Below are 12,349 nucleotides of genomic sequence, written 5' to 3'. Positions count from 1 at the left end.
CAGGCTGCTTTGTGGAGAAAGTTATGCACAACTGGAAGGAGAGAGCATGTGTTGTAGACTCCCTCATTTGTGGCTACACATACAGTTGCGGTAGGGACACGGGTGGCACTGTGGGTAAAACCTCAGTGCCTAGGACTTGCTGATCGTATGGTCGGCGGCTCGAATCCCCGCGGCGGGGTGAGCTCCTGTCTTTTGGTCCCAGCTCCTGCCCACCTAGCAGTTCGAAAGCACCCCTAAGTGCAAGTAGATAAATAGGTACCGCTTTATAACGGGAAGGTAAACGGCGTTTCCGTGTGCTGCGCTGGTGCTGGCTCGCCAGAGCAGCTTCGTCACGCTGGCCACGTGACCCAGAAGTGTCTCCGGACAGCGCTGGCCCCCGGCCTCTTAAGTGAGATGGGCGCACAACCCTAGAGTCGGACACGACTGGCCCGTACGGGCAGGGGTACCTTTACCTTTATACAGTTGTGGTGCTTTATAGATAGTGCATTATGATAAATTTCATTATTAATATAGCAGAGTGAATCTGCAGGTGAGCTTTAAATGCAGTTGCCTGAATCTAGCTCAGTGACTGTTCCACATCTGCCCACCACTTATATTCATCTGTGACAATCATGACAATGCATAGTGATAAAACACACTGTCACAAGGTATTTCCTATAGAAGCTGCCACTTTAACTGGCTGCTTCTTGAGCATCTGCACACGAGAGGCACGTTCCACAGTCTTTAAACAGCATTTGAAATGTAATTAGGATAAACCTACAAAACCAGGAGCCTGCTTGACAGCAATGCCAACTTGGCTGGACAGTTTCAGTACATAGCATTCTGTAGAACTGAAAACAGGCCTAAAGCTAAAGGATGAAGGAACCCAAACAATTGCTTTGTGATAGAATAGCATCAACAATGAACCACAGCTTGAGCCTCTGCTGCCATTGATATACCTGCAGCTCAACATAAAGGGCTATGCAATTTAAGGAGCAGCAGCCAGAGGTTTCCCTTATATACATACTACAGGGAGGAAGCATTGCCCCTGAAAGCAAATGTGGTTTTTTGGATTCTCTCTGCACTCTCTTCACGTATTTCAAAGGTATGTAAATTCTAAATTCTACCTCCACTGGCAGGGGTAATACGTCTCCGAATACCAGTTGGTGGGAATCACAGGTGGGAAAGTGGGTCCTGTTTGCTGATTTCCCACAGGCATCTGGTTGGGAGTAGGAAGCCAGACAAGATGGGCCATGGTCCTGATCCAGCAGGCTCTTCTTATGTCTGCATGTTCTTATGAGGTCTGATCTGGCCCTGTGTGTGGAGCTGCCCCTGTCTCTGTCACCCACACAGGGACAACCCAGGGCCTGCACACATACAATCCTAGGCAGCATCGGCCTAAATAGGTCCATTGATCCTCCACAGAAAATTAAGAGATCAACCCCACGACTTTGGCCTACCCACACAGAGTATACAGGCTCCACAGGTGGCCAATCCCCTTGTGGATAGCAGAAATTAAACCTGGCGCGCTTACTTCCGAGTATGCATGTATAGGATTGCGCTGCAACTTACTGTACTCCTAAATCATGTAGACCGACAGCTAAGTGGTAGTTGGCCAGGAACAGTAAAATACAAGTGGCTCTCCCCAGAATAAATCATTTTAATCAATGAAGACCAGTGTATGCCTAAGCCCATATAAAACCCCAGGGGAACAAAGTGATCTTTCATCCCCAAACCAGTACATGTTCTGTGAATATTAAGGAATAGAGGCTAAGCATGAGTACGCAATAATTGGGAAGAGAAACTCAGAATTCCGGTCCTACTCCTTCCTCTAGAACTCAACAATTCTCCTCCCATTTAGTTAAAACAAACCCAGAGAGTAACAAATGTTCAACTGTCCCACCCGGAAAAGAAATCCAGCGACAATATAAAATGGGTCCGTTGTTACAAACTTGCTCTCCTATAAGCCTCTGGCAATGCTCCTCTGGTTTACCCAGCCAAAAGAAATTGTTGCAATTGTAACCTACTGTGGCAAGATGAGAGGCTGCCCCCTCGTGCCCTGCACTAAGAACAGCAGCCCAGTGCCACTCCCTGAGTGTCCCAAAGCAGGCAGGTGACATTGCCGTTGAAAAGTGGTACATTGCAAAGCTGGAAAACAGCAACTTGGTGATCTCACTGTGGGTGGAGACTGCACAGCCTAAAGGTCCAAAGTTTGCATCATGTATTGTTATACTGAGGTCCTCACAACTAGGAAGTAAGTCTTGCAGAGGTGATTCAGTCACCTATCAAAATAAGCTCTGCTCTCTTTACTCACTAAATCCTCCTCTGGCTCCACCTCTTTACCCAATGCTATTCCTGCCTCCAGCATCTCTCAACCTTCTCTTTTATGATGCACATGCATGCAAGATATAAGACTTTTGCAAGGAGCAGGGAGCTGGCTGCTCCCTCTCTCTCAAGAGGCTTGTTGTGAAAAATCTGCACTCACTTCCAGAACAAGACCTAATTGCCCAACACTTGCTGAAGTCTAATGACCAGGAAAGTCAACATGGTGTCCATCAGATGTTGTTGGACTGCAACTCCCATCACCCCTCAACATTGGCCAAGCTGACCACAGCTGACGAGAGCTCTAGTCCAAAAACATCTGGAGGGCAGCACATTGGGTCCCCCTGGTTCAGAAAGCAAATGCATTCAGACCCCCCAGTACTACCCTCCAAATCGGTATAGTCACAACATCCTGGCCCCAGAAGTAGCTGAATTGCCTGTTCCAACATCTATAATGTCAGACGCACCAAGGAGCTTCAATTCACCCTTTGCCCACATTCCCAGCTATACTGGACTCTGATCCCCAGCAATGTATTGACTGGAAAAGTTCAGCCCCAATGCCCTGCCTTGTTCAGCTCAACTGATCTAAAAATTAAAACACGCCCATACGCTACCACATGCGTTTTCCCTCCTCCCAATACATTGACAGTGCCATCGTGTGCATGTTTCCTCCAAAATAAACCCCACTATGTTCAGTGACGTTTGTCCCAAGGTAAGTATGCCAAGGATGGCAGCATTTGAAAAGATGGCCACCTTCTGATAAGTTTCACTGCTGCTAAGGATAGAGAGGGAATTGACTGGAAAATTATCCCCTCTTAATTCCCTAACTCAGGTTTGGCAGCGGCATGATCTTTGGAAGACTCAAACACTGGTTACTAGTTTGGTTTCTTGCTTCTGTGTCTGAACAATACAACTGGGTCAAAGGCTTGCCAATGGGAAAGATGCATAGGTGCCCAGTGATGATAAAAAAAATGCCAAACCTTCCACAGAAACCATGGCCAATTCCTCCGTACTTCTTCAAAGGGTTGCTGAGAATGGGGGGAGGGGGCGCATTAATTTTATTTTTAATTCATTCAAATTAAAGTGCAAGCACCCTGGAAACTAAAAAATAAGCTTCAGACAATATGTTTTATAGGGTTTGGTAAAACTCAGGGTTTCACACTGTCTGGGCTCCAAAACAAAAAAATATTTTTCTTAGTTGGGGCAATTTTAATTGGGGGGGGGGAGGACAAGCTGGGATATATTGAAGCTAAGGCAAGGTTAAATCTGGTCGTTAACTGTTCAAACTGTATTTCCCATTCCTTCCTTTTAATATGTGTGTTTGATCCCCCACAGTTTATACCCATTTTCCAGAAGGTGGCAGAATTAATGAGGCTCCCCCCCTCAGCAGCCCAGCAAATGGATCCAATCCGCCTCCACAACCTGCCATCCTTCTCCCATAATGTATCTGCACCCACCATGCCAATTAGGGGAGCAGAAGGAAGACAAGCCACTTACCCTCACTCTGTTGCTTTTCCCCATCTCCCTGGGCAGGAGCAGCCTGCGAGAACTGTGAAAACAAGAGAAAATTCATCAAAACACAAAAACACTGTTAACCTGTCTCCAGAAAAAAATTCTTCTAAACAGGAGAACCAAGTTGCTTCCCAGGACTCTGCAGCAAGGCAAAAGCAAGACACCATTTTAAACGGTCATGGCTCCCCCTGCAAAGAATCCTGGAAAGTGTAGTTTTTTATGGGTGCTGAGCATTGTGAGGAAAGCCCTATTCCTCTCACAGAGCTACAGTTCCCAGTGATCTTTAGGAAGTTGTTAAACTACTCTGGGAATGGTAACTTTGTAAGGGGAACAGGGGTCTTCTAACAACCCTCAGCGCCCCTGACAAACTACATTTCCCAGGATTCTTGAAGGGAGGCCATAATGCTACAGTTATGATAAAGTGCAGATGAGGCCTGCCATAATTTGTGGCATTATTACAAAAATGTTGATGGCAAACAGTTGCAAGTCCGCAATTCTTCTCTTCACTGGGAAATGAGACATCCTCAAAGGAAAGTGTCTGAATTATCAGCTGAAACACTTCTGGGGTATGGCAGGGCTGCGTGGAATTATTTCTTTCTTTTCAGTTGTGAGGCATATTTCTCCAGTTTCCACACTGAAACACCCACAGAGACCCTTCTCTTTCCCTCAGACAAGAAGGAAAGTGGGCTTCAAATGCCACCCATCAGGGCAAGGGAAGGGCAGAGGGGAAGGAAGGCCCAAGAGAGCCAAGTTCCACAGGCCCCGTCCGTGAAAGGAGAAAGCTCTTCTCCCTGTCACTTTAACAGGCAACAGAAGTGCAACTAGCTGCTCTCAAAGGCATTTCAGATTATTAAGGTCGAAACACAGGAGAGCAAAGCTGAACTGGGGAGCGGGGTGGCTGAGGAGAAAACAACATTGGTGACCTTCTAGCGCTGACATGACAAATATGCCACGAGATTTGTACACGTCCCTGTTCCATGGAAAGTCAGTAGAAGGTATTTCGAAAAGGGGCCTGCCTGCTACAAAGCACTCCAGGAGCAGAGAGCAAAAGGGAGCTGGCAGAGTCGTTAAAGGGTCCACAATTAAAAAAATTTCCCCTTCCTAGTTTGTAACAGGATGGGCATGGCGTGATGCGAGGCAAATTCGGAGCAAAAGTGTCCCTCAGGTTGGAGACTCTACCTGTGCTACATCTACCTGTGGCTCCTAGCTAGTCTCAGGGCCAGCGTGTGGTGTGGTGCTTAGCGTTGGACCAGGACCTGGGAGACTAGGGCTATAACCACTATAAAGCTCACTGGGTGACCCTGGGCCAGTCACTTTCTCTCAGCCTAACCTACTTCACAGGTCTGTTGTGAATATAGAATGGAGGGAGAACATTCATGCTGCCTAGAGCTGCCTGGAACAAAAGAGGAATAAAAATATAATAAAAAGTATTAAATAAGTATCACAAAATGTTGATTTGTTTCCCCACAAGTCTTTGAAATTAGATGTCCCATTAAAATCGGATAAGTGTTAGTCCTCACCATCCCTGCAAGTACTTCCATCTTTTTTTCTCAGTCACTCCATCGCAAACAAGCACCTATCTCACATCTAACCTGCCCAAGATACGCTCTATAGTTCTTGTTATCAGAGAACTGTTTAAATGGCATTCTTCAAAACCAGCTCCTTTCTCAAGTGCTCAAATACTAAAACCCTTAGGAAGTCACTGTTAACAGTCCTGGTTTTCCAGCTAAGCCATTCTCTTCACTGGTGTCTATGTGTTTTGGGGTGAACGTGCGGCGTATATATACAAGCGACACACAATTTGCAGGTTGCACGTTTAGTCAACAAATTAATTTCTATAGCTGCATGAATAGAAATTTAGCCAGAACAGTGAAGAAGGATAGCACAGGTAGACAGCAGGTGGCCATATCTATATGCAAGCAGTTTGCACATTTATTTTAGAGAGAGTAATGGGGGTTTAAAATTGAGGAAGGGGGGAAGTATCCACATAAATTTTCCCCTACGGTTTGCATTTGCTAATGATATGCCTCCAAGTCTCTCGGTTTCTGTCCCAAAACTTCAAGGAATTTGAGTGATGCTTAGTTTCAAATCTCTGAGTTACTCAGCCAAGGTCAATAATCCAGTTTCAGGGAGGAGAGAAGACCATCAGGCCATTCCATTACTGTCAACAGTCCTGATCTGCAGATAATGGATAAGAACCCACAAAGGTGGCTGCAGGAGAAGCGAGAGGAAAGTAGCAGAAGATGCCTGGCCTGTGCTCTTGAACAGCTCGGCTGCTGAACTCACATCTACATCCATGAAATCTAAGCAGCCTAAACTGTGTGCTGGCCAAGTGGACAGAACCACCTGTTCTTAAAGAGAAAGAAAACTCACAACTGGCTGGCTTTCTTAGCAAAGAGAGCTTGGTAGTCAACAGGCTACAATGTTAAGAACAGAGGAAGATTTCTATTCAAAAACAGGGAGCGGTTTCTATCTCAGTGTGAAGGTGACGACAACAGGTATAACCATGATTTGGGAGGAAGAGGCCACACCTGAACCCCAGTAACCAACCAATGCCAGCAGGCAGCTGGAATATACTCAAGGAAAAGTTGCGTCCGAGGCCTCAGATGCACAGCCTGCAAGTGAGATGGCAAGCTGCCACAGCTGTCAGGCAGGTGTCCACCCACCTCGCCGGCACCGCGTATCGCACGTAGCCCTTATGAGCAAGCATCAAGTGGCAAGCTGTCCTGGGACTCCTCCAGTTTATGATGGAATACCACACCTGCAGCAAACGTGATCGCATGCACCTGTTCCCACATGAGTAGGCAAGAACACAATGCAGGCCAAACACATTCAGGGCCCTAGTGAAAGAGCAAAATGTCTCAGCTTGCCATCCTTTATTTCCTCTTATTCTTCTTTGGGAGATTCTGAATCAGCTACAAGCTGCTCATTACTTTTTAGCTAAAGTTGCCTTTGAGGTACTTTGTGTTGTTTTTTCAAAGTCCTGCTAATTTCGCTTGAAATAGTGCTCTCTCTATCTTCAGTCTTCAAAATGAAACAAAAATACATTTAGGAAACGGACTGCCAACTAAGCCAGTGATGTGGAACCTGTGGCCTGCCATGTGTTGTCGGACTCCAAATCCCATCAGCCCCAACCAGCAAGCCAATAGACAAAGATGATCCAGCAACATGTGGAGAGATACAGGCTCCCCATGCCTGGGCTACACTATTGCTTACAACACTCTGCTCTGCTAAAACCTCTAGTTTCGGAGCTGGCTGAAAGGTCACTAGAAATCATTCCAGACAGTAAATGGAGATTTACTCTGGGTTGTTGTTTTTTTTAAGTATGTGTTAAGACGAGACTGAATACTGCTGATTAACAGAGATCAGATGTATTACATCGAGGTATTCTCCCGAAAGGGATTGCCATCTATCTCCATTGCTCCTGTAACGACACAGTTGTTAGCCATCACGTACAATATTTTCACAGCATTGCTCATGCCGTTTGCCTTGGGATCGAGACAGCCTCTTGGAGCTATTTATACAGCAGTGTCACCTTGAGTCTATATCAGAAACATGAAGGTGCTTTGCTTGCCTACAGTGCTGAATTATGTTCTCTGCTGTTGCGACTGGGCAATCCTCAGCTAACCAAAGCAGCAGTGCTTAGGCGGAGGGCAATTTGTCCCTATTTACACCGAACTTTTCTCCATCGCAGGGAAGACACTAAAGGGGGGCGGGATCCTTCTGAGGGACAAAAGGGCCTAGTGCCCTTCTGAAGGTCAGGCTGCTTCCACCCATCTCCTTTGCTGGCTTGGGGTTTTACTCATTGTTTCTATACGATGGCTATCTTTCCATCTCACTTCAGAGTTTCCCATAAGACAGATTCTGCCTTAGAGCAAAGATAGAGCAAACTGGGTACTAGGGAAAATGCAGGTCACCAAGAAAGACTCTCTTCTTGAAACCACTACCTCCTGCTTTTACAACAAGGTGCCCGGTTCCAGTTTGAACCAAGGAAAAGCTTAATCCAATAAATTACACACACACACACTTTACTCCTTCACACCACAACTACCCCTTTCCCTCCTCCCCCACCCCTCCCCCTAATCTCTGCAGCCTCATTAAAAGAGCTTTGTAACTGTTTAGGACTGGAACAAACAATCCAGCTACTTTGGAAGGCCCCCTGGGACAGGAGTTAAAACCCTTTCCATCTCAGGCGCTAAAAAAGTCTTCTCAGAGGTTTCTACTTAAGGAGGAGCTTTGGTCTGCAAAATCTCTCTCCTTCCACCCCCACCCCCCATTATGAATACAAGGGGAGAGAGGCCAGTAATCCAGGCAAGCAGCAAGAGAGGGATCTCTGAAATGGCACATTAAGAGGAGAAAGAGAGGCTTGAACTGTTCAGAAATGACAGGAATATTATCAGAGGAGAACTAGAAGGGGAGGGGGGGAATCTGCCTTTTGCTGAGAATACTTGTTGATCCTGGTGGGAGGTGACCCACTCTGTTCCTTTTGAGCTTAACACAAGGAGTTGGGAGGAAAGCCCTGTCCCCAGTGTGGCCTGATCAACAGCAAGCGGCTAGTGGCTGCAAGATCATTAGCCCCTCCCCCCTCTCCTCCTCCTCCCTCTGCGTTTGATCTTTGCCTGATCCCACTGGAAACACATCCTGGGAAGGAGCTCCAAGGCATGTTCACTACACCTAACTTAACATCAAATCGCACTAAGTAAGGTGATGGCGGAAAGGGAACTGCAAGATGTCAGTTAAGTAAAAACCAGGACAGAATAGAACTGTCCAAGGTCTTGGACGGAGCCTAGATCCAAATGGTCTTTGAACTAGGGCAAGAAAATCAACAGGAACATGAAGTACCCAAAGTCGTAACTTGACAAGTTTGGAGCAAGTCATCTAACCCTCTTCCCACCATATCCTGACCAGCAATTTCAGAACTGGCTAATCGCTGGGGTAGACAAGGAGCTGGGGAATGGCCACTGACTGCACCAATATAGCCACAGGAAGTACATATAGACATATATTGGAAACCAACACTTGTGGTACCTCTGCCAGGTCACTGACTTGCAGGTTTCCTGGACTCACTTCACAGCCTCCATCTGTGGTTAGTAAATGTATCTTTCCCTTGACAAAAGGAACCTTATCACAACCCGGCACCTCCCCTTTTGTGCTCACTTAAAAGCAACTGCACAGAACTCCGATTCTTCTCCCTCAACACATTCAGCGGCAGGCAGGTGTGTGTAGTCAGAACTGCAGGAAGTTGATAAATATAAATTTATCAATTTCCCTTTCCCAGCAGAGACACAGCTTGCCAAGAACGTGAGCTTCGGCTAGCACTCCTATTACTCTCCTTTACTATAGTTCCATACAATCTACCCAAGGGACTGTGCAGTCTTCACAACTGAGCATCCAGTCACCACACCTCCCTGGAAGAAAAGGCATCTCTGGTTCCCCCTAACTATCTCAATCTATCTACACTCAACTTTTCATTCACCTCGGAGTAACCCTCCCTCTTTCACTTTACCTGCAGGACCTCATATTTAAACAATGCCATTTTAAGACCGCTTTCCAAAGCGAGGACTGCCGTGATATCACGCTGCCTTGCTGCAAGGCTCCCCAAAGAAATCGGAGCCACGTTTCCCCATCAGGCACAGCCTAATCTGCTGATGTCACTTGAAGACAAGTGGCAGGCTAACAGGTTAGCAGGGAAAGCATGTGATCCCCCCTGGCAACAGGACATCTGAAATGGCTCCTAACTGAGGTCTTACATTTGGTGCTAAATTAAACAAATGCAGATTCCTTTTCCTATGACACACTGATTCTCACATGTTGTTGCAGGGGTGGTCTGTGCCCACACTGACCTCCCCTAGAATTTCTCAAGACAAACAGCAGAATAAAACTTATTCTGTACTAATTATGACATGAATCTCTACGCAACAGCACACATGAGCCACCTCAGCTGGAAAATCTGTCTAACCTCCGATACCCAACTCTAGACTCTCTCTTTTTTAAACAAGGAGAGTTCAAACAAAAGTAAGATGAAAGAGCAGGATAAAAGCCCTTTATGGTATATATTAGGAGGAATGCGGTGGACTTCTACAACCAGAAGTACCAATAAACTGATATAGGAAAAGAGTTATGAGGGCAGGAGAACAAACTTCCTACTTATGGTAGCTCAGCAGAGCCGTTTATTTTGAAAATCAATCTGGAAGAAATACAAGGATCCATTTTGTGGTCTTTGATCTCTATTTGCTTTTCCAAGCCAGGAATTTTGAACTCCGGTCAGCAAACCTGCCTCTACCTAAAGCAAACAGGCCGAAACAGCCACCCCCCCGCCCCATTTTGCAATGTCAGGAAGGAGAGAGCGTGTGTGTGCGTGTGTGTGTGTGTGTGTGTGTGTGTGTGCTGATGCAAGAAGTCAGCGCGCTCCGCTGCCTCCCCGCTCGGCGATCGATGACGACGCAGAGCCTGTGTCGTCTTCACGCCTGGTTTTCCAACTCCTGCTCAACTCCGCACAGACAGAAGGGAGGGCAGCCCAGCAGGAACTGTCTGGGCAACGTGCGAGGAAGAGGAGGTCCGACCTGTCCTCCTGGGGGATCCGATCCCGCGCCTCCCTTCTTGCCACAGGCCCCGCGCGCCCCGTTCGCGCGAACGCCAGCAGGAAAAACCTCCACGCCTCGACCCTGCCTCGCTCCCGGCCTTTTGTTGGCTGCCGCAAGCGGCGCAGACCCCGCATGTCCGCGCCAGGGCAAGCCGAAGGCGGCTTGGCGCCGAGGAGCACCGAGGCACCTGGATCTGCCCTCCATTTGCGCCAAGGCAGCTTCCGACACGCGCGCGCGGATTTCTTTCTGGTCCGGCTGACGATCCCCTGAACCCCCGCGACGCGCCCCGGCCGCCAAGCGAGCGTGCAGCGAGCAAGGCCACGCGGGGGCAGGAGGAAGGCTTCCCCGCCGCCCCGGATCCGCCCGCCCGCCCCCTGCTTTACCTTGGCGTTCTGGAAATAGAGCAGCGCGGCCAACCCCCAGTGCATCCAAGCGAGCAGAAAGTTCATGATTCCTGGCGCGAGGCAAAGAGGAGCCGGAGTAGCTGGTCGGAGCCGCGCTGGCTCGCTCTCTTGAACTCCTCTTCTTCCTTTTCCTGGGGCCGCTCCGATCAAGGAAAGCGCAGGGGTGGGTTGTGGGGGGGAGGGGGGAGACTTCAGTCTCTGGTTTCACCCGTCCATAAGCCCGGCTCCCTAGGCGCCCGAGACGCAGATTCCCCTCCGCACACCTCTCGGCTCTCTTTTCGGCTTGCAGGAAGGCTCTCGGGGCTTCCTCGCTTCGGATTCGGAGCCTCTCCGCAGGAATCCCACCAGATTCGTCAGAAGGTTCTGAATTGTAACAGATTTCCAGCCGCCCACTCTCTCTCTCTCTCTCTCTCCAACCCTCGGTGGCAAGACACCACACGCGAGCGAGCGTGCACTGCACAGGCAGACACACACACACCAAAAAAAGAGGGGGAAGCGAAGAAAGTTTGCGCGAAGTTTCAATGCATTTTCTCTCCCCCAGGTCTTTCTCAAGCGCACGCGTGGGCTCGGATCCTGCAGCCGCTGTCGCTGCTTCCAAGCAGAAGTTGTTGGGTGGTTGGGGGGGGGGTTCTCTCTCTCGTCTTAGCACCACCTTCGGGGCCCGGGATCGCTCAGCCCAGTTCGATTCGGGACTCTCCTCTGCTAGGCGTGAAGAAGAGGAGCAGAAAATGTCCCCCCTCTTTCTTTCCACTTAACCAAAAATTAAAAAATCCAAGTTGCTTAGCGAGGAAAGCGAAACCTCTCAGCCGATCGTGGTGGTGGAATAAATTAATAGGGGGAAAAAAGAATAGCAGATCCTAAATGCGTAGGATATAGGGAAGATCGGTCCTCCTCGCCTGAATCTTTTCTTTCCCGTCCTTCCGTCTTTCTTGCCTTCCTTCCTCTTTTATTTCTTCCCTTTCCTTTCCCGAGGGAGCCTGCACTTTTCGCTCTCTGTGCGTCCGCGGCTCCCTTTCTCTCTTGATTGAATGTCAGACAGCAGCAGCAGCAGCAGCGACGCTCTGACTGGCTGGCGCGCTCGGTGAGCTTTGCCTCTCGCGACTCGGCTCGGAAAGAGACTCTTTTTCAGGCTCCGTAGTCCCTCCCTCGCCCTCCTCCTCCGCGCTCCTCCCTCCTCCCCCCCCCACTCCCTCCCTACTTATGACACTCCGTACTTGTCACCTGGAATTAAAAAAGACCCTCCTCTTTACCACCGCCCGCCTCCCTCCCCTGCACACGCAGATTCTTCAGCGCATTGAAGGTTGAGCCGGGAATCCGGGATCGAGGCGCATGGAAAGGCTTCCGCGCGAGTCTATTTCACTCAACGAGTGGAAAGAGCGCAGATGTCCCATTCATTTACGCGAGGGTTTCTGACCGAAATGTGCCAGTGCGGTTATGACCATCATGATAAAAATGCTAAAAAAACCAACAAACCCCACATTAAGAAATGAAGTACCAACTCCATATAGTGACCGTGGCGCCTGTTCACGGGTCGGTTGTTTCAAAAAA

The 12,349-nt window shown here is 48.5% G+C and overlaps 1 protein-coding gene across 5 annotated transcripts in view; it reads right to left on the bottom strand.

The window, feature by feature from the left end:
* Window positions 1-11,912, bottom strand: part of VEGFA (vascular endothelial growth factor A) — a 29,698-nt gene extending 17,786 nt beyond the window's left edge. For 3 of the 5 annotated variants that reach the window (XM_080999839.1, XM_080999840.1, XM_080999842.1), the window contains exons 1-2: window positions 10,781-11,910; window positions 3,799-3,850 (exon numbers count right to left, since the gene is read on the bottom strand). In XM_080999839.1, coding sequence (XP_080855965.1) covers window positions 3,799-3,850; window positions 10,781-10,846 — 118 coding nt within the window. In that variant the 5' untranslated portion in view covers window positions 10,847-11,910. Of the gene's footprint in view, window positions 1-3,798; window positions 3,851-10,780 lie in introns of all 5 variants that reach the window. The other 2 variants (XM_080999843.1, XM_080999841.1) reach the window with 2 other exon arrangements.
* Window positions 11,913-12,349: the final 437 nt, after the last annotated feature.

The sequence above is a fragment of the Podarcis pityusensis genome (assembly GCF_964106645.2).
Source record: "Podarcis pityusensis genome assembly, chromosome: 3".
NCBI lineage: Eukaryota > Metazoa > Chordata > Lepidosauria > Squamata > Lacertidae > Podarcis > Podarcis pityusensis.
This window is presented reverse-complemented; position numbering and strand designations above follow the sequence as displayed.